At 36.2% G+C, this 27,599-nt stretch overlaps 1 protein-coding gene across 1 annotated transcript; it reads left to right on the top strand.

Annotated features, from left to right (window-relative positions):
- Nucleotides 1-21,796: 21,796 nt before the first annotated feature.
- AKAIN1 (A-kinase anchor inhibitor 1) lies at nt 21,797-25,298 on the top strand. Its single transcript, XM_066314306.1, has 2 exons — nt 21,797-21,803; nt 22,201-25,298. The coding sequence occupies exons 1-2, from the start codon at nt 21,797-21,799 to the stop codon at nt 22,389-22,391; spliced, it is 198 nt and encodes a 65-aa protein (XP_066170403.1). The 3' UTR covers nt 22,392-25,298.
- Nucleotides 25,299-27,599: the final 2,301 nt, after the last annotated feature.

Consider the following 27,599-nt stretch of genomic DNA (forward strand, 5'->3'; position numbering starts at 1 on the left):
AACATAGCGTATTTTTGTCTTTTAAAATATTCTAAAGACCAAGCTTATCCACATCTATGTTCTCATTCTTCACTAATAAAAAAAAAATCCCTTTTTTTCCAGGGTAGAGGATACCACAGGCAGTACTTACAGGAACAAAGCATTGTAGTGGCATTGCTAACTGCTCAGATAGGAGACTGGAGTATAGTGGAGCTCCAGTAGCTCCACTGGTGGAACTTCGACTAGAGTCAGTGGAAAAACATCCTGTTTGGAGCAGCTTAAGCTATTGTGGATCTGCCCCCTGAGACAGCAGCTTTGTGTTTTGACTGCCATAGTGAAACTGCAAATTATTGCTAAAAGGGGTAATCTCATTTTCTCTTCTCTTTTCTTCTTGTTACCTTTTGCACCTGTTTCCTTCGTCTTGTTTGCCTCAGATTTAGTGGCTTTTGTGGCTTTACAGTAAGCCAGTGCAGTGATTTTACATAAGAAAGTAATTCAGTGCTTAAGGGAGTTACTTTTAAATTGACTTGCCTTATCGAACCAATTCATTAGGTTTGATCCAAAGTACGTGGCAGGAGCACGTTGCTGGAGTTAGGAGAAGGAATGGAGCAGGACTTGCCCAACTTTGGCACCACATTAAATACAAGGTGATGAAGCACAGCACATGTTACACAGTGTTTGTGGGAAGCAGCCAAGCAACAGAAGGGATCAGACACCATTTCTTTGCAACATCCACTGCTGGTAGACTTGTGGGATTTTGAAGAGGGTGATCTGTGTGTGTCATTTCTGCTTTATCAGGAGAATAGAATTTGAGGGTTGAAGTTGTGGGGGCTATTTTTCTCTTTCTTTTTTTTTGTTCAAATTAATCTGCTCCTGTTTGCTTCTTATCACGGTTCTGCACAGTCTTGAATGGTGACAAATCGCTCAAGTTAAGGAGAAATGGTTCTTAATAAAAGACAATAGATATTTAGATCACTGAAGGGCAGAACTGGAATCCTAAAATAATGAAAAAATACATTTTTTCAACATAAGTTAGTCTTTGCAAGTATTAGAGGTAAACAATATTCACTTCATAGTTATTTACATCTATTTTAGATTTGTTTCAGGTACCATGCTGGGTAAAGAAAAAATGATCACTCTTTTTAATTAAGACAGATGAATATATATTCAAAGTATAGGGATAGATTCTGTATTTCATTAGGTGATGTCAGCTAGACTGCTTTTATTATAATTTAATTTTCTACCTTTAGAGTTTAGGGTTCTATGGCAAACCTAAAATTTTCAAATTAATGATTTTGACTTATTTCTACCTATAAATATGCATCTGTTTAAAGGCCTGGATATAAAAATTGTAGGTTTTCTTACATTTCCACTTGGTGCTTGATATTAATGAGTTTTATATGTAAATCTTGTGATGCATAGCTGAGGCCCCAGAAGACATTCCTTGTTAAGAGTTGCCTTCTTTCAGTGTAAATATCTTCCCTGGAAATTAGTTGTGTTCGCTGATATTTCTCATGGTTCTCTATGCTTTTAACAAGATTTTTTCTCCCCATTTGAAGTAATAGCATGTGAACATTTCTTTTTTACAAGGTGCCTTATTACAGCTGCTACTGACTTTGAAATTTTACTAATTCATCCAAATTTTCCAGTAACTCTTATAGCAAGCATGGCCCCTATATTCTTACTCTCAAAGTATAAAATAGAACTTATACCAGGATTTGGAGACATAAAATTTGTAATGCTGGTCTAAGCTATCAAACTTGAACTTTTCAGGACTGTACAGGAAATCTTATACTCCTGAAAAGCAGTAAGATCTCTTTGCTTGTATTAGACCAAGCTGGGTTTTAGAAACATTTGCACATGTGTATTCTATTTGTGTTTCTGGATTTTTTTATCCGAGATCAAATAAGGGCAAAGAATTCAACTATCCATTTGGAAAGTAGGAAGGAGCAGCTCTACCCTTTTGTGTATTTCGGAGGAGTTAAGGGTCTGAATATAACTGGGCTTAGTTACTAGGCTGACAGTTATCTACAACTCTACATATAGTAACAATTAAAACTTACAGTTTTTAAAGAGCCTGACAGGTTTGCTTATGCTTGAGCTTTGCAGTTTGGTCTGCACAAAAAACCCAACTCTGAAATACATGAGAAATGTTTACTTTAAAATGTCATTACTACCATCATAAACAGAGGTGTGTTAGACACAAATTTTTTAATTGAAGTGGACAATTACCCCTTTTAAGAGTCTTAGTCAGTGTTTTCGATATGAAGTATAGGTTTCATTTTTCCACTTTAATAACTAATTTCTATCCATTCATGTGACTTTCTTGTAGATCTCCTTGAATGATCTCTTGTAGATCTCCAATGAATTGTTTCAAGGACAGATTAAATGGAGTCAGATGGGAGCTCTGATTTGATGGATGTGATAACGTCTACTGGCATAGGATTGTCCTATTATAGATACTTCCCATGTGGACATGGATTATGCTCCGAGAATCTTGCTAACCTAATTTAAAGTTTTAGAAAATCTACTGTTTTAAATCTGTTCTTTTGTACCAAAGTTGATGTTTTCAAACTTAATTTAGAATTCATATATATATATTATTTCTCCACATTGCTTAATTTTTAGCCAAGGATGATGGCTAAAAGCCCCATTCTTTTGACTTAATAGGAGTACTATTTTACTTTACTTAAAAGTAAAGAATCTGCATTTTGTATTTCCCATTTGTATTTCTTATTGCTGTAATTCAGTATAAGTTCTCCATTCTCAGTTTTTGAACTATTTAAGCTATTTAGTAGCACATTCAAATTATGATTTTGGTATTTACATTTTACAGAACTTTTTTTTTTCTTTGAGCATTAAATTAAGCATGTGGTTTAATATTTAAGTTTACTTTTATCAAAATATATAACTGATGGATTGAGGATTCTAATAGTGTTTTTTTCCCCAAGTTTGGAAATCTTTATTTGTTCTAAAACTGACTTTTCTTCTCCTTAGCTCATTGGCTAGCTGTTCTGCCATGGGTCATAAATGCTTCTCTCCATTTAAGTTTCTTTAAGATTTGAGAAAAAGGCCTAATTTTATGACTTCTGTGCCAAGTTACACACACCAATAAGCTGAGGCATGATCAGAGTCTTAAAAGGGTTTTTATAGAAAAGAGAAAGACACATACAAAAATACTCATTTTTAGTGTAATGGATGTTGTGCTGATAGGAACAGAAAAGGTTTGAAGATGAGAATTACACTTGAAGGAGACTTCCAACTTATCCTATGCATTTTCAGTATGGTGCAGTATGGTATGGCCTGGTCCATGTCAGGAGACAGTGGTTGTGTGTGAGGTCCTTTAAAACCTCTGCCTATGTTTCACAGTGTCTCTGCTAGATCCAAAGTCACTAGCCAAGAACTTGACTGGACTGAATTCCTTGTTGTATAAAAGAATTCCTGTGTGATGGAAAGAGTCTAAATATTCGACTGTGACTCATTCATCTCTCTTGGTGAAGGGGCTGACAACCAGCAGAGGTGTGGCAGGTGGGAGCAGCGATTACTTTGGCTCTGCTGCACGGTTGTGTATGTAGTAAGATTTTAGGTGAGTCATTGAATCTTTTACTTAAACCCCTTGAGTTTATCTAGTTCTTTTTTTCTTGTTGATTGGCTTTTGTTTTGGGTTCAACTTCTAGAATTTTGACTCCTATCTATTACTTTTATGGGACTGTTGGAGGATTATCATTAATGGGTACAAGGCATTCAGATGTTGTGAGGGTGGCAATATAATAATTTAGAAATATTGCCTAGATGGACATGGATGTTTTGGGTTATCTTTACAGGCTGTGAGAAGTCCTGGGGTGGATGTCTCTTTGTGATATTTTAAAGAACCCCAACAAACGAAACAGAAAAGCATGACAAAACTGTACAGTTATTTCTCCTAGACTTTGTCTAACATTTATTCATACTTTTAAATCCCAGCCCTGGACTACTATCTAGTTTATCACAGTAATTAAGAAAAATGAATAGACCAATGAATTAAAATACTATTGGCCACACTTATCTTTAATGGTATTCGCTTTTTACTGTCTTTGGAAATGTTGCATGTTCTTGCTTCTTGTTTCATGGTGTCATCTCTTGGGCTGCTGGAAATCTGTGCACAACTATTCTTCTGAAGCTTTCATGGAAAGGTAAATGGCTTTTCACTTAATTATTTTTTCATAAGCACTTGTGTCTATTTTTATTTTTCTTTTCTAGCTTCTCTGTTTATTCTCTCCTTCTTTCTGTTAGAGATATATTAATTGAAGAGTTATTTAATGTTAGATTTCTGAATATAGGATCCTGACTATTATGATCCCTGCTCTACAGATTGCAAATATGACATTTCAGATACTAATCTAATGTTTAGATATTTCTTGGTATCAGTCAAAAATTTCTCTAAATAGCTTCCTTGCAGTTTCAGATGTAATATATTGCATCTTGGCTAGTAAAGATTTTACTGTTAAGCTTAACCTTAAGATCACAGTGACTGTTATCACTTTTTGAAGACCATCATGATCTTAGCCAATTTAGCAAAAGACATTAAATAGTTCAAGCAATTTCCTAATCATATTACTTTTCCCTCCCAAAAAGCTAGATGTGATTATTAATGTGTAAGTGTAGGAGGAAATAAAGAAAAAAAGGCTTAGAGATAATTAGTTCTCAAAGTTGGGGGGAAAATTTTTTCACAATATAATGCCAGCATTTGATGTAAAGCATATGAAATCTTGATTATCTCTTTATATTAATTTTATAGCATTTGTTCATGTATGTTTAGGTGATTAGTTCTGAATGATTCTTTCCAAAAAGAGTTAAAATGCTACCTGTAAAATGTTAGCTGTACATTCTTGTTAACAAGACATTGAAACCTTGCATGTCACCAAGTGGAAAGGGCTCCTTCCTGAATAGATATTTACTAAGCTTCTGAACCTGTGTGCCCAAGTAGTTGTTCTCAGCTCCATTACTATAAAGGGCTTACTTCAGATCTAAATCCACAGAATTACAAATAGCATGGATGATTTAAAGTGACATCAGTCAACATGATTTTTGTAACTGGCTTAAAATGTTAGCTGCCTGTAGAAAAAGTGTTAAAGTTTTTAACAAAGTACTTTTTAAGTAAGCCAAGACTTCTTCAAATAGGTATTTGAAGATACATACCAAAGAACTTTTGCATCCACTGATGTTATATGGAAAGCAGTACTTCCTCACTGAAACATTTAAGAATTTAAATTATACACAAGACAGGGACTGTGTCATTACTCCTAAAAATATATATAGATGTTTTTGTGTTTTCATGCTTCCTATTTCATACATGTTGATGGAAAATCTTCAGATGTATTGTGTTTTAATGATATAACCTCCCTTTTACCAATATGCGTCATTCTCAAAGGGTTTTTTTTTTTAATATAAGTGGGCATAACTACTGTTGTTTTCCACTTATCTGAGGTTGAATGAAGAAAAATTTAGTAGTGCACTCTTTGTTTCGACTGTTGTACTGCATTAACTGCGCACTCTTTTTGAGATGACAGTTCACTATAGACCTCTTTCCTGTGCAGTTATTTCAGTGAGTTTTTGGGTGCATTTGAACTTGTGAGCCAATCCAAAATCCAGAAATTAACTTTATGACAAAAAGAAGCTCAAAAAGCTTTTTGATAATGTTGTGTTTTTTTTCTCTAGCAGAAAACATTACTTGCTGTTGGCTTTTAATTTGAGCAAGCAAACTGCAAACTCTAGAATAAAATGTGACTGGTTTGAGTTATTTATCAGGTTAAATAGAGATAGCAGTATAGAAAGGATGTTCATTAACATTATTGTTAATGAACTGTATTCTTTCAGCAGAATGGTGTAGGTTCATTAACCAAGTTGCAAATATCCACCTAGAATTTTGCAGGTTACTTACAGACTTTGATATCATTGAATCATATTTATTGTTTTGAAAATATTTTAGCAAACTGCTCCATCTCAAAACACAATCCCATAGAAACATCCATATAATTTCTTCTAGAATATATGTAGTAGAAATGCATCCAATAGATTTTTTAGAAGTGCTTTAATACCTGGTTTTTATGATGGATGACTCTCCCTTGAACACACAAATCAAGCATTAAGTGCTGTGTAATGAATATATCAGAAAAATACCAGTATATTTTTCTTGCAGTCTTTCCAAATTATGGATCAGTCTTGATTTTCGAAAGATTATGGGGTATTGTTCACCTTTCTCTTAAGAATGCTGAATGTTGCTGACTGCATTAATTTCTGTGTTTTGTGTGGGATAGTTTTACTAGAAATTCTTTTAATTGTGTTTTTAGGTACCGTGTTAGTTCCCATACTTAAGGTGAATGAGGGTAATGATAGGTGAGGAAAGGTTAGAATAGAGATTTTTGAAGTCACATTCTTGAAAGGAACACTACTCCTGAGCAACCAGGGGTATGTTTATGTTTGGTCATTCAGTTGCCATCTGACAGAAATGAAACTGAATCCCTGGAACAGAAGAGACAGAAGAGGGAAACAAATAGCAATAAAGAAGGTGAGATTACTAAGGGGAATAAAGGAATGTTCGGAAACTGGATACTAGAAATGGTAAGTGAAGATAAATCTGGGAGGCATTCCCAAGGAGAAAAGATGTTACACACTATGAAAAAAAAAAACCACACCAACTACAAAAGAACCAACCAATCAACCAAAAAACCTTGCCCACCAAAAACCTACCACCAGATGATTAGTTTGACTTTGACAGTGATGCCACTCTTGAGTTCTTGCTGAAGTGTATAAGCAATATTATTTAAGGCGGTCACTACTTTTCTGTACCTGCATTTTAAGAATAAGGCCTTATTTTGAGACTTCAAGTATCCCAGGTTAGTTGGGGAATTATATGTTTGTGAAATGCTTGACTATGAAAAGCATGAAATAAGCTTGTAATAATATATTAGGTTATAAAAATGTGATTGGAAAATATATTGCATGTTGTCAACATTTACATGCAAACATTTATGCTTTTTCTTTTTTAAATGTACTTTCTATAATTTGCACTGCTAATGTTTTTCAAAATCCCTCTTGCAAGTTAGGCTTAAAAAGAAGAGTTTGTTTTTTAACCCTTGTCCTGTCTGGCTGTGTGTTTCTCACTTCTGCTATAGAAGTTCGAGGTCCACAGGAAATCTGACTATGGGTTGTACAAACAAAAGTAAATTAGATCTGAAACGTAAAATATAGTAGGAAATTTTAGGTAACCTTCTGCTGATGACACTAATTGTCTTTGTTTTATTACTCTTCATTATTTTCTTTACTCTTTTGCCTTGATGTCATCTTTTATATGCTGAAATATTCATGTTGCCTCCTAAAGTGCTGCTGTTGGGTACAGCTGGGTTAACGGGCCTGTGAAATCAGAGTATAAATTCCTCAGCATTTGAGCTTTTGGAAGCGAAAATGCTGTGACAAAGTATAGTGTCGCTGGAGCCTATTACCAGTGCTGTCAGCTTGCAGTGAAAGCAGTGCACCCCAAAATGTCAGGCAGCGGGACTGTTGTCGAGAGGTAATTAGGAGTAATTAGCCAGTCTCCCTGCCGGGCAGATCGCTGTTGCCTTTCTCCTTTTTGCCCTTCCCCCGGCTGCCACTGCAGGGTAAGGAGTTGTGGCACTGATGGTTCCGTGGTAGAGAGAGAGACAGTGTGTATGAGTGTGTGTGTGTGCGTGTCCGTGCGGGCGCCCCGGCCCCCTCCCCGCCCCGCCGCATTGTGGAGGGAGGGACCGCGGCCGCCTCCGCCGCCGTGCGGGGCCGGGCGCTGTCCGTGGTGCTGAGCCCGGCGGGACGGACGCTGTCCGTGGTGCTGAGCCGGGCGCTGTCCGAGGTGCTGATCCAGCGGGGCCGGGCGCTGTCCGTGGTGCTGATCCCCCGCGGGGCCGGGAGCTGTCCGAGGTGCTGAGCCGTGCAGCCCGGGCGGCACCATGGTGTTCGCTCCAGGTAAGGGCAGCTGCATCCTGATCCCAGCCGGGGAGCCTCGCAAGAAGGCCCGGGCTGTGCCGGGGAGCTGCTGCGGGGAGGGGTGATGGGTGAGGCAGAGCTGCCAGCAGACAGAGGTAGGTCGGTTCAAAGAAGGTGTTTTAGATGAGGATTTCTTTAGCTGTGCATCCAAAGGTTATGAGAGTCACCCCTGTGGTTCTCATCAGGGACAGGAGCCTCGTATTCAAGTGTGTAGGGCGCTGTGCCTGTCAGACTGCCCTAAAGGGTCACGAAGGGGGATGTGGCCTTGCAGTGAGAGAGTGAGTCCCCCTCTGCACCCATACTAGTGGCTGCCAATATGACTACCCCTGCAACTCATGGAGTTAATTTACAAATTTCATTTCCTCCTTCCTCCCCCTCAAAACAAAACAAGTATTTGAGTGAAAGAGAAGAAAAAGTTTGTTCAGTCCGATTTTTACTGGAACAAAATTGAAGATTTCAGCAGTTCATGTGTAAAGTGAGATCTCACTGTATAAGGGTGCAGAATCTCTACTGCATAGTATACTTTTGCATGAACCCGTAAAAGAAGCAAAACTACAGCAAATTTTTATTGGATTTGGTACATTCTGCATGGAAATAGGCACTTGGTTGTTCAGGAAGGGATGACAGGGACGAGAGGCCCAGTAGCTCCAGGTTGTAAATGTAAATCATGCATAATATCTTCTGTGGGGACACGACTTGAAAATAACTTCATTAAAGATGTATAACTTTCAGTAAAATAGTGGATCCATTGGAAAGGGAAAGTAAACGCAGCAACTTGACAATGAATAACTATTAATACCTTTGCTTTGCAAAGCTAACAGAAGTTTTATCTTCCTTAAAATTCTATATCCAGTCTCTGAAATGGTAAGAATCCAAAAGCTTTACACTTTCATATAAAAATTAAAAATCTTGGGGCTGACTTTGCTACCCCAATTGAGTCTAAATTTTGGAAAAAAAAATAGTATTTATTTTCAACAATCCTGTTAATTTCTTCTATTTAACTGCCTGGATATTTTCTAATTTCATACATTCATGTTTACATCAGTTCTGAAATTGGGGCCAAGTTATTTATCTTAATAGAATGATCCACTGCTTTTTGTAAACCACCTTTCAGCATTAGTGGCTCTTTCCTGAGCTCCTTGTGTCTATCAGACTGTCACCATTAACTGTACAAGTTTTTGAAATGCTCTGTGGGACTGGAATACTGCAGGAAGAGATTACTGCTAAAATAATGAAAACATGCCCTTTATTTTTTCTCCAAAGGCTGACAAAGAACAAATCCCAAAGCTCATTAATAACTGCATGAATTGTTCTTTTCACAACTCTAATCCATAGACAGAAAAAAAATCCTCTGTCCAAAACAGTTTTACGTAGTCATTCTTCAGTTTTCCTTTGCTTATAAAAAAGCCCGTGGTCTCCTTCCAAATGTTGCCATAAAATACACACAGCAATTAAATGGGAATTTGTAAAAGAGATGATAAAGCAATCTATTGTGTTCAGACAGAGAAAGCCTGAGTAGATTCCAATTTTTTATTGCTTTTCTTCCCTGCAAATCAGCTCTGCCCTGGCATTATCTCTTCTCCAGATATTGAAAAAAAAAAACTCCAAAAAACCAAAAACCAAAAAACAAACAAAAATTTAAGAGGTTTATGCATCTTTAGCATCTTCATAGTACTTAAGGCCATATGATGTAAAAATGCTGTAAGTTTACTAAGAAACTGAGTTTCATTTCTTCAGTCAACTTTTTGATTTTATCTCACTGTGATGAATGATCTCATTTTCTGTTCCATTTATTTGTTGGGGTGTTAGGGGAGAGGAACTAAGATTTATCTAACTATAAATGGTTAGGGTCAGAATGATAAACTTCCAGGATGAGATAGGAAAAAAATCCAACCCAAAAACCAACAACAGCAACAGAAAAAAACCCAACAACCCCCCCAAAAACAAAAACAAAACCAACAAATCAAAAACCAAACAACAATGACAAAAAACAAACAAACAAACAAACAAACAAAAACCCAACCTCCCAACAACAACAACAATCAAGAGGAAATTCTCTTTCAGAACCAAAAATTTTGGAAGTTGTTTACCTGGCAACAAAGATAAGATTTTGAAGATGAGTAAGATGATGTTCTTTTTCTTAAGGTCTTGGATATGTTGTCAGAACTCTGAATTAGTAGGATATATTTATAAACTGTTAAGTAGAAGCAGCTTATCAAGTTTAAGTAACTTTAAAAAGGCAAGGACTACTGACTATTTACTGAATACATAATTTCCTATCAATCTTCAACTCCCTAAAATTTATGTCTCTTGTGTTGAAAAAATAACTCAACCTCCAAAGGAGCCTGGGTATTACACAGAGAGACAGATAAAAATTATTATAAAATGGCCAGTATTTCATGCCAAAATTGGACCTCCTGGCTCATTTTAGACAGTGTACTGCTATTTGTAGGTATGCAGAAAGGTATTCTTCATTTTATTCATTTATTCATATCCTTCCATCCCACTTAGAATGAACATTGAGACTGTTCCAGAAAAGGAACTAAGAGTACATTTTTACCATACTTGGTTTAATTTGACTGGGGCTTCATTGCACTGTCTTGTGCTGATTGATTGATGATATGCTGATGTATAGGAAATGCAGTCCAAACTCTATGAGATGTCTGGGCATTCATTATTCCTGGATAATTCACACATGTTGTGCTGCCCTTAGGGTGGGGGGATGATACATGAAATTCACACAAGCTAGGCGTTACACGGTTTAGCTTCTTTACTTTTCCTGAACTGAAATGCTTTAAGCAGTTTGAGAAGTAGATAAAAAAAGTGTTGTATCATAGAATGTCAAGGATTAGATCAAAAAGCAGAGAGAAGTCATAATTTTGAATTGGCAGATCTTCTTACAAACTTTTCTTTTAAATTTTCTTTTAAATTTCTCTTACAAGTTTTCTTTTAAATTTTATTTAGAAAGTAGTATATTACAGAATTTTCAAACACATCAATGCCAGATTAGCCTATAAAATATTGGTAACTATAAATGATTCCACAGACCAAATATATGCCATTGTGATGTAGGAAATGAAGAGGTATTAAAATATTTATTTGTTCTAATACATTAGTAAAACTTAGATTATGCATTAAGTTTTCTGCTGATAGCAGATCATTATTTTACAAAGATGTGATCACTTCCAATATCAGCATTTACCAGATTTAACAGTAACTTTAAATGTTACTAATCAAATTACTTTTTTGCAGACTTTCACTTACTTTTTCAAAAAATTACCTTGAGCATATTCCTTGCTTCTTTTCAATCCCAACATATTTTCCTAGTGCAATGATTAAAAAAAAAAAAATTCTTTACTCATGATTTGTCTGAACAAACACGATGCAGTGGTGTTTTTCATGCTTCAAGAATTTTTTCTGATGCTATTTTTCACAAGTCACTCAAACACTTATGTCTTAGGCCTTTGTCTAAGTACATGTATGTACTGATAGAGCACAGCCATGGCCTGAATTTTTAAAATTAGTTTGGGGATAAAGTTAGAAACCCATTAAGAATGTCTGAGCTACCTGAGGGGTTTTATAAGCAAATTTATCTAGAGTATAATTTTAAGGATCATTTTAGTATATTTTGATAATTTTACACTACTCTTACTCTGTAAAACCATAAATATAATGACCAAATAATAGAGTTTCATTGCAGGCCATAATTTTTTCATCCAGTACAAAGCTGTGGTGGGTTTACGGGGGTTTTTTTGGTTGGTTGGGTTTTGGCATAGTTTATTTTAGAAAGGAATCCATTTTGAACTGAATATCTCAAGTAAGATTGGAATATTTACACTGACAGGTTGTTTCAGTCAAACACTCCCTTTCTTAAGCTTGTGTCTACTTTGAATCATGTGGTTTCATCTTTCAGGTGAATCTTGTTGTCAGTGTAATTTGAAGAATTCCTTTTCTCTGACAGTTTCTCTATAGAAACTAGAAACTCAGATGCTTTACTCAAGACCCTGTATTCTAAAAGAAGGAGGAAGAGACAGAATTAATTTTTGTATCAATATTTTTGTGCTAAAAAAAATGTGTGAACACAAGGTTTAAAGATAGACATTAGAGAAGTCAGAATATTCGCAGCTCAGCGCCTTTTTCGTGCGACAGCAACACCAGTAGGTTTCCAACGAGCTTTTCATCAACGCAGCTGTTCTTAACATTTTTAAGCTGGGAGCAACATAGCAGACGTGTGTAATGACACTGAAGATCAGCAACACATCCTGTACCAAACATTTTAGGAATCTCATTACGCTCCAATTGAAGGCATAGCAGCTGCATAGTAAAACAGATGTGCTTCCTGGTCTGAATAGTCCTGATCTTCTCCAGTGGAAAAGCTGGGATAGCAGCCACCTGTTGTGTTGCAGAATGTGAGGACGTGACATTTCTTGACATAATTTTTCTTCTTTTGATTATAGTGTTACAGCTACTATTGCAGATTCCTGACCACAATGCCCAGATCAAGACAGTAATGAAGGGCCTATTCAAGACTGCAAAAATTGCTATCTGTAACTTTACTTCTTTGAAGGTACTCTCTTGTGGGATAACTCCAGTGTTTGTGCCAGCTGTGTACTCTGGCACTCAGTTGTGAAGTGTCTTTCATCCATGAGAGAACAAGGCAGGACACAGTCCTGTATTCTATATGCTCTAGTCCTGTATGCTATATACTCCTGTATATACTCCTTTTTAACAGCTGTGCTACATTCTGCTAATGCTCTAAGTTCTGCAGTCTCCCCCCAAAAAAATCCCAACAAAAAATGTTAAAGTATATACATGTAGGATTCTTATTTGATAGCTTAATGTTAAGTAATTCCTTGTGTAGGACAGAATTTGAAAATGAAAAACAAAACTATTTGCCAGCCTCATGCAGTCTGATATAATGGATGTTTTGTCCACTATTTGTTATGGCTGGTAGGGAGTATAGAGGCCAGGTGCTGCCCAAAATTGTGTGAATGCATTTACAGCTCTCAACAGTATTCAAAGTGTTTGCCACCTGGTGGGAAGAAATCATATAGGAGGAAATTCCTTACTCTCTATTGCTGAGGAAAAATGTTTCTTGTGCTGACCTTTTCCCAGTGACACATTGATCTTTCCCCTGCTGTGAAACTTCACCAGCAGACCTCATTAGTGAGGGGAAAGAAATGTAGTTCATAGATATTCAGAAGTGTAAGTAAATTAGCAAGTTAAGAAAATAATCAACTGTCTTAGGTGCAATCTTTCTTTTAAAGTATGAATCAATATAGTGTTTAAAAATTCACAGAATTTATTTTTTCAAATTATATTTAACAGAACTGAAGGCTTGAATAAGTGAGGCTGGCACCTTTCACTTTGCTGTCGCTGAATTGAATCCAATTCAGGTTAGGTGTGAGAATTCTGTTATCACAGTGGCTGTGTATGGCCTATATGGAAGGAGTAGTTCATAGCTGAGGGATAGTGGTAATAAGTGATACAATCCTTATTAACATCTTTGTTGGAACTGTTTATTGAGCAGGAAAGTCAAATCCTGAATGTAGAAAAGGAATGACTTACACTGACCTCTAGAGTTTGTCCCTCCAAGTCATCATTCTTGCAAGGTGAATTGTTCTCTTGTATTTATTATAGACATAAATAGTATAATCCAAATCTTAAAAGTTTTATTGTGCTAATGGAAATAAATGCCCTTACTGTAAAATACAGTGAAAGGTAGATAGATTTATTTCTATGCCTCCAATCTTGTCTGTTAAAGATTTTTTAAAGACATACTACATTGTATTATGTTACAAATACTAGGTTAAGCAAAAATTACTTGCAAGCAATGCATTTAAATTTATTTATAGGCTTCATGAAATTTTTGGACTACTAGTTGGCCATCTGTATTGTGTTTTTTACATAATAACTTGAAAGATTCTATAGAACTTTAGTGGATGTCAATTGGAACAGAGTCTTTACTGATGTTAGGAGAAATGAAAAACTGACCTGAATAGCCGTAAAATATTTCAGATTCCTTTAGAGTGCCCCAGCAGGGAAGTCAGGGCAGGTGAGCTCTGTGTTACTGTTGTCTGCAATTGCAAATCCTGTAGGTTTTTTTCCAGAAGATGCTGTCTTCCTTCTTCAAGTGAGTCGGATTTTTTTTTTTTTTTTTTTCCCCCCCCTCTGAAGAAGTAAATTGAGCCATATTCCACTCAGGTATTTCTCTAATGATGAGGCAGGCAATTCACCTCCTGTGAATTACTTGCATTTGCTTCACTTTACAGTATGTATATTTGATAGAATAATCCCGTATTTTCTGCCTTTGGATAGTGAATCCACTCATGATTTACCACTACAGAGGGGTTGCATATCCATTAACACTTCCATTAAGTACTTGCAGGTTGACATTACATTTTGTCTTGAAGTTTTCGTAATAGAGCAGACAATATTTCTCTGAGAAGACAGAGAATCAATTCCAAGAGTGGAAAACAGCATGTGATGGCATCCTGTTGTAGAGAGATTCTGTCAAGATTGCAGCTATGAAGTAAAAAATGCCAAAAAAAGGCTTGCTCTTTCAAGGTGCCTTTTAGATTTATGTAATCTTAGATTTACTTTCTATCATGTCTTTGTGTATATAAATGTATGTGTATATGCCCAAGGAAATGGCTTAAAGCTGTGTCAGGGGAGGTTTAGGTTGGATGTTAGAAAAAGATTTTTCACCCAGGGGGTAGCTGGGCCCTAGAACAGGCTCCCCAGGGAAGTGGTTACAGCACCAAGCCTGACAGAGTTCAAAAGTATTTGGACAATGCTCTCAGGCACACAGTGTGACTCCTGGGAGTTGTCCTGAACAGGGCAGAAGTTGGACCCGATAATCCTGATGGGTCTCCTCCAACTCAGCATATTCTGTAATTCTGAGATTCTACATATGTGTACATATGTATATATATGTATGTATATGTATGAGTATATATAATTCAGCCTCAGATACTAATACCTGTATTTACAGCCCTCAGACTCCACTCACATTCTAGAATGAACAGGGAGTTTTTTTCTGTACTGCTGTGCTTGTGTGAATTTAGGGCTTTTTGGGAGAGATTGTTTCTTGGGGGTTTGGGGTTAATTTTAGCATTAAAGAAAGGCTCTGCTTACCTGACATTTGGCCAGACAATTTTTGACTCTGAATAATCTGGTATAAATTGAAATATATCTAAAATGAAGCAGGATGTTTGTCCGCTCTTTACAGGTTCTGTAACCTCTTGCCTATTTTCTACACTTAGAAAAGAAAAGCAGATTCAGATATCGCCAATTTTAATTAACCTGTACATAGTTCTTTAAGACCAAAACCCACAGAGAAGTTCTGGATGCCCTATGGCAGCAGGTTTAGAATTATGTGTTTTTTAAGCACCCTTCCAACCCAAACCAATCTATGATTGTATGATATGGGTCACCTGTATCTGTGCCACTGGACCTCTCCTGCCTTATAAGAATTACAGCTTTTGATATAGAGAGTTTTCTTGTTTTAGTATTTGAAATGTGTTCTCTAAAAGAAGTAGGAAATTTGTGCAGATGAAGAGAATATAAATTTTTCATTAACTTTGAAGCAGCTGGTTCCAGATGCTCTTTAGGGAATATCTTATTTTTAATACACTGAACTGCAGCCTAAGACTCAAAAGCCCTTTTAAATTAATCTTAGTTTACATTATTGAATCCAGAAATATTCTTTTTGGGCCCAAAATCTGAGTATCACATTTATGGGTTTGGGTGTGCAGAATTGCCAGTAACTAATATTTTGAACTACATTCAGTCTTCAAAGCTGAAAGACACAGTTCTTAATGAGTGACTTTATTGCTATATGTAAAAATACCTAGAAAAGATATAGATTGAAGTATATAATCTGGTTTTAGTTAATATTATTGAACTATGGCAAGAATTCTTACTAAAACATTGAAAAACTGCTCAAGGATAGGTCTTAGCAATCTCTTAATCTAAAAAAATTCATTTTCAATGGCATAATAACTTGCTGGAGTCTTAAAAAAGATAGCTTTATATAGCAAAAGACCCAAAGAGAATTCCAGATATACTTATCTCTTATGAAAGAGTAAAACAATCAGAGGGAAAAAACTACAAAACCTGAGTTGAGATATAGCTAACGTCTGGATAAAAAGGTACAATGAAGTATTCCTCTGGACATATTAGTATGTCCTTCGAGGCTGCTTATCTGCATTTCTACTCTTCTCTTCTGCCCTTATATTCCTCCTCCCCTTGTATTCAGAGCAGAGTTATTTCGGCTTCATTCTTAAAATTTATTTTTAAGAGCAAAGTAGTCTGTGCTGGCCCCCTTCGTGATGCAGTTCCTCTTCCATGCTGGTTGAACAGCAAGAATTGGGAATGAAGTTAGGGTAGAAAATAAACCTGAACTGAACCTTAACTTATCTAGTGAAAGTCAATGTTGCAATCTCCTGCACACAGCAGGTCAGGGAATAGGAAAAACACAGGAGCCTACATTAAAGTACTTTTGGCATTTCTGATATGTTCAGTGTCCTCTGTTCTTCCTCAAGGAATTAGGATAAGTGAGTATTGACACCTGATGTTTGACAGCTATTAGTCAGGACCTCATGAGGCTCTATTTTAGAACATGAGAAATGGTACTGGACAGAATTAACTTCAATGCAGTTAAGAATGCTTTTTTTTTTTTTTTTTTTTTTTTTTAACAAAATTTTCAACATCACTGTAGGATCTTTTTATGAGGTCTCTGAGCTGGCGTCGTTACTGACATTGAGACAAATTGGGTCTCTAAATCTGTAAAATAGTTTAATGACTCTCATGCAAAGTTGGTTTGTGCACATGCGTTGGAAAGTCTTCAGCCTTGACTGATTGCCAAGTTTATTCATTCATTCTCAATGTAATTAACATGACTCATCAACATTTCCTGACTATGGATCTCTTCTTCAAATTAGCCTTCTTGTGCTGAAATCCCAGCACCAACCTCTAAAGCAAATCAAAGAGGGAGATTTTTTAACCGCTTCAACTCACAGGTTACAAAATATTCACTGGAGGAGGCTCACCTGGAACTTCCATGCTGTGGCCAACATGAGAGATACATCACTGCCTAATGCCAAAGGGAAGCTGAAGAACTGTACTTGGTTTCTTGTAGAAGAATACCAATACTGATGCAAAGAATGTTACTGTTAATTGTTACAATATACACACATACATGATGTCATTACAAATCTGCCAGGTTCTGTAAGGTTTTTCAATATCTATAGTTTAAACACAATTTAGGTAATAGCATGCAGCTTTTTTCTGTAGACACCGTTCCCATGCATCCACACTGGACCTTCTGATGAAGTCTAATAATCACAGTCTTGTGTAGTTATATTTTCATTCCATTTAAAATTTTCATCAGTACTGCCAGCTGGGTTATAGACATTTTAGCTATAATTTTCAATAGAATTGAAATAGATTTTACAGAGATCAGTATTTTTTATTACATTAATAATAATAATAATAAAAATAATAATAACTTTTATTTAAAAACTAATTCAAATTCTGTAGTGCTGAAGGAAGGAGCAATCGGTAATTATTGCAATCCAAAGCAATATATTGCTCAAACTAATGGTAAATTTTTAGTTAAAGACTATACCTGCATAATCTTATGTAAATTTGAAGAAAAATATATTTACTGCTTGGCTCTTGCAGCTTCAGAACTTTTGCATAAATTTAAATTGTAGTTAACAGGAATTATGGGTAATTCTCAATTTTAAATTGATCAGAAGTTTGTTCAGGGGAATGTGATTTTTATTCTTAGTTTTAGATGCGGTTAAGTTCAAAGTGGTTTCTACAACCTACAAGCTTTAAGGAAAGGTGAATTAAAAGGTCTTTAACTCCCCCATTGTTTCTTGACAGTATTAGTGGATCTGGGATAGACTTACATCTTTGCAAGGTAATGCCTGTCATAGTTTACCTTCATGATAGTATTCCAAATAATCCTATGAAAATATACAGTAGAGAACTTAGCTGTTGATTCAAACAAATTACCTATTATTGAGGGTTACTTATTAGGAGTTTTTATAAGGCGTAATAAATTTACTTCTAGCAAGCTGAAAGGAAATAGCCCCAGGGGATATAAACAGAAAGTGCAGGAGCCTACTTTGATTGCAGGCTGGAAAGGAAGTGACTCAGGATACTTTGAAGAAAGTGAAGTGTATAAATGAGAAAAGGCTCATGTGCAACCAGAGTGAAGTTCTTAAACATTTGATCTGCTAAATGCTTTTTCTCTGTAGATATTTTTTTCCAAGTACACCTTTCTAGAATATTCTATAGTCTAGAAACATCTTGGAGGATGTAAAGTCTTACACACAAGGAATTCTTGGACTTTATTATTAGTTCTATTAACTGAAATGGATTCTTGGTATTTACTTCAAATATTTTTATTCTTTTTCCAAACTTCTACCATATTTTCCTTCATAGGGCACATCCTCGAGCAAGCTAATTTCAAGGCACTGAAACATGCCACTGGTTTTAGGTGGAAGTGGAATATGTGACTGATTCCTGCAGCCAGTCCAAGATTTTGATGTTTTATGGATCTCTCAAACTGTACTTTGGATTGTAGAACCAGACCAGAGTTTAAAAGTTACATTTGATCTGCTGAGTTAGTTGGCAGAAAATTTACAGAGAATAGTACATGGTAATAAAAACATGCTAAAGAGAATTCGTGTGTTGATGATAAAATTGCTGCTTCATATTTAACATCAGTTAACCCAGATATTTCAGTTCTCTGTTTACAGAATTGGGGTGCTGGGTATGAGAAGAGAAGAAGTAAAGATTTTCTGACATCAAGAGAAAAATGTGGTCTTTAGAAAATGATAACTAATAGGCAGCATGTGTTTCTGTGGTTGTTCAAGTTTTTCCCAGAAATTACTTCAAATGACCTATTTGTCATGGAATTTTAACTTAACTAGTTATACTTCAAATCTTAAAAAATGGTAGATAAAAAATTAATTTTATTTTATCATCCTGGTAACTCTCGTTTTGATTAGCTAAATACCTAGCCAGAAGAGCTATGTCTTTTTTTCACTTGATTGAAAATGTGCAGTTCTTAAGGTGCCTAATTAATTCTATAGGCACTCAGATTTCTGCCTGGATGTTCACAGCAGTCTGTGTTTCAGCAAGGTGGAAATAGATACGTTCCAGCTCAGCCCCTTTGGGATTCGTGTATGAGTCATCTCTGCTTTCCTCAGTCAATCCCTTTCTTCTTGCTCCAAGTAGGTCCAGTGTATCAATAAATAAATGAGCTTCTCAGAAAACAACTAGCTAACTGTTTTCCTTGAAATGAATAATTGGAAGAGGATTTAGTGGGGATGCTTTTTGGGAGGTTGCTGTTTACTCATTCAGGAAGTGGAAACATTGTGATTCATCACAGCCTAATCATCTAGAATCACAGGAATGCAGTAGATTTGTGGTTGGAAGGGACCTCTGGAGGTCATCTTGTCCAACTCCTACTCAAGCATGATCATGCTGAGAGAACATGATCATTGCCCAGGATCGTGTCCTGTTGGGCCAGCTGCAATAGATACTGTATACCCAGGGGAGCTGGATGTCTGTGTTTGATTGCATGAAATCTTTGGAAGTCCAGCTCCTACAAATAATGGTCCCAACACAGGCTCAGGCCTGGGTCAAACACAGTGTCAGATATCACCCTCTAAAATAACTATCATTTTAACTTGCTTTCTAATTTAGATGGTCCACACAAGCTGCCAATGGCAGCTGCAAGCTGCCAACAGCTTTGATTCTCTCTGTGTCTGAAGCAAATTATCTCTTATTATCTAGGTTACTATCATCCTAACCATTTTACACAGATATAAATTAAGTTTATTCAAGCTACATAATTTCCTTTCTGTGCATACCTAAACCCTCAGAGGCTGGACAGAGGTAGTCCAGAAGTTTTGGGTTCCCTGTTCTCGGTTATCTCTGGAAATAAAAGAATGAGTTAGAGCTGAGCAGATGTAATCTACATCTCACTTATCTGTGTGGGGTTTTCAGACAAGTTTTGCTGCTAAAAAAACCTGAAAAGCCCGGGATAAAAATGCACTAGAAAACTTTTTTTTTTTTTTTTTTTTTTTTTTTCCAACTGTATGTTGCTATGGATGACCTTTCCAAAGTAAAAAAATTTAAACATCAGATTTTGTAGATTAATTGGCAAGGACCAAATAGATAACAAAGCATCCCTAAGGAGAGCAAACTGAGTAATTTTCAACAGCAATGTACTTAATGACAGTATGTTTTCAGTGATAAATTCTGGGGGTTTGTTGCTTTGAGGATTGGCAAATTTTTCACATTTCATATTACCTCATTGTGTATTCCAACATACTCATTTGTATTTAGAATTTCATGTTTATCCCTACTTTTGTTAATACTTTATCTTCTGAGCATCAGATGTGTTGACTGATCTTTTTTCAGCCAAGCAAGAAGACTAATTGGTTGAGTGATAAAATGTGAGTTTATATTTGAGTAGTAAGGAATTATCTCTACTGTATCTGTTAAGTAACATTTTACTTCATCCAAAACCACACTGTTCCAAGTGCTGAGGAGTGGAAAAAACTGAATCAGGGAAGCTGACTGTGCCAAGAATTCAAGTGATTTTTTTCAGTCAGCTTTTCCAGTTAAAACATGTTTTCTATGTTTTCACAGGTTTTAACCTCTTACTTGTCTTTACAGTGGTGAAGATCCCAGACCTGTACACCAGAGTCTCACAGGAGCTGTGCACAGGGATAGAATCACCTCCCTTGCCTCCTGGCCACTCTCTTTTTGTAAAGACTGGCATACATTTCTGAGCTACAAGCCATCTCATTTCTAACTTCTTGTCTGTCTACCAGTATCCCCAAATACTTCTCCACAAATCTGCTGGTAATAAATTTACCACCTAGTCTGCCTTGACATCAGGAATTACTTCAACCCAGGTGCAAGACCTAGTCTCTTCCCTCAAGCACAAAGTATATTCCCTAATCAAACAAGTGATTCTTCTTTTCTTTCTATCATAAAGAACATTGGGAATTTATCACAATTTCAGATATATACCTCTCATAAAAGCACCTGACCTTTAATTCACTCTGTTTGATTTCTCTCAGGATGCAATTCTTAATATATGTCATTAAAACAGACAGTAAACTACAAATCCTATTTAATTAAATACTTGAGTATAAGAGTCAATTAAGAAAGAACTGAGCTGAGTATCTTTAAAAACTTTAAAATCAAATATAGTGATGTAAATAGTACCTAGTCTAAGCATTTCATTTAGCAACTGATTTCCTATATGCCAGTATAGGAAATATATATATTTCTATAGGAAATATATATAAATTTCTATATTCTATGTCAGAATTTTATTTTTTTTAATCAGTATCAGTTTGACCATTATGGAGCTTATTGTCCAAACTGCTATTTATGTCAGGAGTCAAAATGCTTTTAAAGAGAAACCTCTTAACATAAACTGCTCTTCTTCATTACCAGATGTCAGTAGTCACACTACACTACTTCGTTTTTCTCTAGATTTTAAGACTTTAGCCAAACGAGGAAGTTTCACATGAAAATACGTATTTGTCAGGTTGCAATAGAAGATATTCTTTGTTTTACCTACAGCAATCTGAATGTTTCTTAATGTTTTGCAGATATTTCTGGAAATCTGTATAAGGTTTAATAAACTGCACTAAACAAAACGCTGTACCTTGAAATCAACTGGAATTTGATGGATGAGGGCTTTCAATCTGAAGTCAAAGTAAAAAGAAATGTTAACGAAGCAGTGTTTTTTTCCTATATGGTGGTGAGGGAGTACATGTCGGGTTTGCAAAATAAAGTTCAATTCCCTATCCAGAGGCACAGCTCAAGTCAAAAATGGACGTGATTCACAGCTGGATGAAAAAAACCTTCCTTTCCTATCTTACTGCAAAATACGTCTGTGCTTGTTTCAGTTGTGAAGTCACAGCTGTCCCCAGAGGTAGGGAGTGGATAATTGAGCTATATGACTCAAAGTCTCCCCTTTCCTTCAGTCCTGTGGTGCTGAGCATGCAGAGGCACTTTCCACCCTAATTCTTCTTCTTCAGCATTGGCAGGTTTCCTATTTAATAAACTGTCCCTAGTCACTCTGTGATTTTGTTCCCCCCACCTCCTCTTTTTCCATCCTTCACGTCTTCATGGACTAGCCCCAAGTTCCCTTTCTCTTTTGTTTGGCTCTGGCAGGTGAGAAGCCAGGGACAGAGCAAGATGAAGTTAAGCTGCAGATTGCCAGCAAGCAGATTGTGCAGACTGCCATCCTCCGAGCAGTGCAACAAGTTTCCCAGGAGAGCCAGCAAAAGGAGAAGCGAACAAACACCAGTACAAGTCTCCAACTAGAAAGAGGAAAACTAACCAAGAAGCATGAAAAGAAGTAAAGGAGCAGACTGGGGTTTTCAACTCTGCAAGTGTTTTCAGCCTTCTCTTTAGTATCAGCTGTATTGCTAGTGCAATGCTACTGCTGTAAAGCAAACCAAAGTATTATCACACCTAGACATAGGGTAAAACTGCAATAGTCCTCATCCGAGAAATATGAAGTGCATTAGATGAATGACTCCGTATTTATGCAGTGCCTCTTAACAGAAACAGTAACCATAGATGTAAAAGTAGTTTCAAGCACAAGCTCCTATGATATGAGCTTATTCCCAAAAGCTTGTTGCCAGTGCACTTTCATGCTAAGTTCTGCATGCAACATTTACGTCAGTTCCGAAGGACAGACTCTTCTCTGCGTTGCTGGGTTCACTGAAGCTGTCTTCGCTGAAGAAATAGTTCATTGTTGGGTGTAGCAGAATGCTTTCAGGCTCCCTTGAAGCACGGGTTTGTACTTGGCTTTTATTAGATATGAGCTATGTGAAATGGCAGTGTAAAGTGGATTTGGTAAGTTCTGTGAACCAGTTTATTTTTTCATCTTGGGGGGAAAAAAAAGCAATCCAGTAAGACTGCAGTGACTGTGATCTATGACTTTGATAATATACCTGTGATCTATGTCTTTTTTTAAAAAGAAGTTAAACACTGAAGTTTTAGTCTACTTATTGAAATACTTCTCTACTTCTGCATAAAAATCACTTGTGCCTCAACTATTCCTTTTAATTTTCTTTATATTGAAAGAAAAGGAACTGATGTGATGATAAGGAGTTGGCCAGCATTTGCTCCAGTTTTGCAACTTTGCTGGGTCTTGATTTACAGAAAGTCAAGACTGAATTGTCTTTAAAAAGAGGGTTGAATATATTAATATTTTTAAAGATGAAGATATACAGTATTTGAATTCTGTCATGGTAGGTATTTCTCACCTCCTGGGTGTAAAGTGACTTTAGATATTTGCAGTTTCAACATAGATTCAACTTAAATAGCACTGCGTGAAACTGGTAATAGAGAGCTTATTCTCTCCACTGCTCTATAGAGCTGAAGAAATCCATGATGTTTCTGAAAATACAAATTAAATAAATGTACCCTTCACTTTTATGCTCCCTTTGTATAATGATGACTGCACTATTATACATCTGAAATGAATAATAGTATATTTAATTCTAGAAATGGCTTGTAGCTCTGCTTCAAATGAATTTCTGTAGTAATACACCTGGAAATACAAAGAAGAAGATGCCCTGCAAAACTTTCTTAATGGCTTTTCTATTCAGCTAGATGATGCTCAAAGAGACTGTGGGTTAAATAATTGGCTATTACTTACTGTGTCCTGTTGTTTGTGTTAAGCAATTTTGGGATTCCTTCTCCTGGACAGAGGCTTAGTCATGAATAACCACATACTGTAGTATTAAGTCTTTGTAATCTGATTGGTTTCTTTTTATTTTTTTTTTTTTTAATTTAACAGCACTGACTCATACAAGATAGTAATTTAGCTCAATCTTCTTTCACTTAAAAATGCAAAGAATAATTCAACATGATTTAAAGTGTTCCAAATCACCTAGTAATGAAAACTGACCTGAATTGCAAGTATACAGACACTTCACTTCTGTAGACACTGGGTGAATTTTTACAGTCAAGCAAACCTTAAAAGGTGGAAGTAGTTGAGTCTTGAGGCATGCATGTGTTTTTGGTATAGTAATTTTTTTTTACCATTAGCTTTTTCACCAGTTCCCCTTTGTTTGGGAGGTAACTCTTTTCTAGGCACTTTTTGCATTTTTGTTCTCTGAGAGCCTAAGAAAACTATTTATGAATAGAGGCTCAGTTCTGAGGCTGATGAGCAGACAAGTCTGGTGGATGAAAGAGAGCAAACCTGTTGGAGAGACTCTGTGGTGCAAAATGCTGTTTGCCGTGGTCTCACAATATTCCAGGAAGCAGAAATGTAGAACATTTCCACGTCTTCAAAATTATTTTGCTTTTTCAATGCTTTTCATCTCCAGACATTTGAAATATGTTTGGGTTTGGGGTCTTTTGTTTTGGTTGGATGGGGTTTTTTGCTGTTGGTTTTTTTTGTTGGTTTGGTTTTTGTTACTGATAATTATGTTAATAACCTTCATGTAGTTTTGAAACTGTTTCTTTCTATGCCTTTTTTTTTTCAATTAATCATTTTGGCAAAAGAAGAATTTAAAAAACCAGTGAATCTGGGCTTTTGCTGCTGTTTCATATGAGCCTATTCCTCTCCTCCTCCCACTATGCACTTCTACACTATCCCTTTACTGTCCCTTTGCTACTGTCCTAGTCCTGTTAGGCACACTATTTATTACTGAACTGTTTCATAGTCATGTCTATCATTGGCAGAATACCAATGCCATCAGAAGTCTAATACCTTGAAAATCAAAAATGGTTGGAAGCCTTGACTTATAATGTGCTTACTAGACCATTTCATGAAGTAAAATGGGCTCGTGATGTTTGTAGTAATTAATGCATTATTTAGCATAAAAACAGCCATATCTTAGAAATACAAGGCAATCAAAAGGTATCTATAAGTATTTAAAACAAACTCACCACTTACTAGCACTTATAGTGGTAAGTAAAATGTAAAAATATGTGAAATTATATTTATCACAACTCCAGAAGAACAGAAGAATCATGTGTGTGTGGCTATCCTGCACTATGCTTGCTATGTTGTCATTCAGGTTGATTATAACAATTTTATTACTGTATTGCACTCTTCTTTGTAAGGTTAATAAAGTAACAATGCTTAAATGGAGATTCAGGTGGCCACAGCAGGACATTGTAAGAGATTACTAAATGCTCCTGTATATCAAGTTTTTGGTCCTGTGTGATTACACTGGAAATCCCTGCTCTAAAATAAATAAAACCAACAACTGTGACTTGGAAACAGCCATATTAATTTTATCATTTCAAAAAAATAAAAGCTTTCTGTGATAATATTTCGAGTTGGAAATTCTTGGATATTTATTCAATAGCAAAGAATCACTTAGATGTCTTACTGTCTCTACTCAAGTCATGTATGATTATTTTTTTCTAGTGACATTTTTAAGTGTTTCAGATTATAGGATGTCTACAATGGTAAGTGTATAAAATTGCTATGTAACTATTCTCAATATGAGTACCATGAAATATGCTGCAGTTCTTCTTTAAATGTGTGCCTATATCAAATACACAGTTAATGTGTCATTACTGAAGGCTTTTCTAGAAAAAAGTTTAATTTTAATTAGTGGAAAATATAAGAGGAAGTAAAATGAATTCTTGAGAGTATATAGGATTCACCCATTCCCTTGGTTACCCACTCAGGTCAGAGAAGAAATTTAATGAAAACCTGACATAACCAAATGAAACCTAATGAAAACTTTTGACATAACCAAATTTTTTGCAATGAATTCCTGCAACACAGGGATCAAGTTGTCAAAAGCATTTGTGGGAGTTGGGAGGGAGAACCTGAGCTACTGGCGAATGTCTTCTTCACTGCTTCAGTAAGGAGTGAGCAGCAGTACTGAGGAGCCTGGTTTCTGGGCTTTCTCTTTATTAGGTTTAAGCACCTCGTGGTAAAGTCTGGCAGAATCTTTTTTCCCTACTTGGGATGTATCCCGACATTCGAAAGAAGTACAAGAAAGATCTCTATTCTTTATTTCCAGAACTTCATTCACAACACTAGGTGGACATGCAGGAACTTTATTTTTTGAAGATCATCTTCCCCGGATTTAGTCAACATGCCCAGTGATTTCTTTAATCCCTAAGACTGAATGGGTGAGCACATATACTCTCTGTGCTCAGAGAACACTAAGAAATAGATACATATTTTAAATTCATTTGCTTCCAAGCTGTTCTTGTCTGCCAGGCAGATTTTCTTTGTTTAATTAATATAAGCGGCTTTTCTTTTCTCATCACTTTTCCTCCAGTGACTTGCTGCTTGGATTTTGTTATGCAAGCTTGCTAGTTTCAACACTAAAACAATAGTTCACGTTATGGTTTGGGTTTGATTAGAACCCCTGTGGTGTTACATGTTCCATTTTGGTGTGGTTTTTGTCTTTTCTTTCTCTAAAGATGAGTAACAATAAATTATGTGCTAAAGAAAAGGAAGCTTGTGAGGGGGTTGTTGTTGTGCTGGCATTTTTGTGGCTTGGGTTTTTTTCCTTCAGTTGCCTCTAGCAGAAGGCCACATGGGGCAAATCATCATGAATCATTCACACACACTGTGACAGTAGCTCAACATAGAACTTGCACAGAAAGAGAGAAAAGTAACTCTTACATGAGCTGGAAACTGAAGTCAGCTATTCTAAGCTGATTTGAAAATGTTAGAGTAAGACACTCCTGATAGCTTTAAGGAAATATTCCATGTGTGCTTTGAGAGTTGAATCCCATTTAGAAACACCAGCTAGTGAAGACTGTAACTGCTTGCTTTGTGATACAAGCTGGAAAATGAGCACTACTGTATTGTTCTGAAGACTTAAATATTTGCTATCTCCTTGTGTCTGGAAGATTTTGGATTGTGTCTTTTGGACAGGTGACCTGTTTGCTCTTGCCCTGTGGAGTGAATTAGCTGCTCTTCTATGTGCACGTGCATCCCAGAATGTTTAGCTCCTGTCTTCAGTTGCTATAGTAGATGCCCTTTCCCTGTATTTGCTTAGTAAACATAACTTCTACTAATGCTGTTCCCCCTCATTTCTTTCCCATGAAGCAGCTCATTCTAAAAATCCTCAGTGACAAGATGAACTGTAGAAGCCATCTGCTTCCAGAAATGGGAGAGTGAATATAATAAATCTTCTTTGCCTCATTGGTGGGATATGGACCCTTTCCCACAGCTCCTTGTATGTGTTTATTTCCAAGAAGGACAACTCTGTTAGCCAATGCTTCCTTGCTATCTTTGGCTGATAGTTTACTCATAAAGCAGTGATCTTCAACATTTCCTTCCAAGGCAAAAAACTGCTCCAGGAACAGAGTTGGCCGTGACTTGTCACAGTTTATTAGACTCAGCTGACTTCAGCTGATGACATACATGATTTGGGTTTTTATCCCCTATACTACAAGAGCAGACTTTCAAGTCTAATATCTATGTTTCCTGAGGATCTAATAGTTTTCTTGGTACTCCACCAGTTGAAAAAGTTTATTTGTGTTCATAAAGTAAAGCTTAAAGTAAAACTTATAATTCTTCCCATCACATTTCCCAGAATCATAAATACTTTCCTACAACCACTTTGTTTTAC

This window comes from Sylvia atricapilla, chromosome 1 (assembly GCF_009819655.1).
Source record: "Sylvia atricapilla isolate bSylAtr1 chromosome 1, bSylAtr1.pri, whole genome shotgun sequence".
Lineage (NCBI taxonomy): Eukaryota > Metazoa > Chordata > Aves > Passeriformes > Sylviidae > Sylvia > Sylvia atricapilla.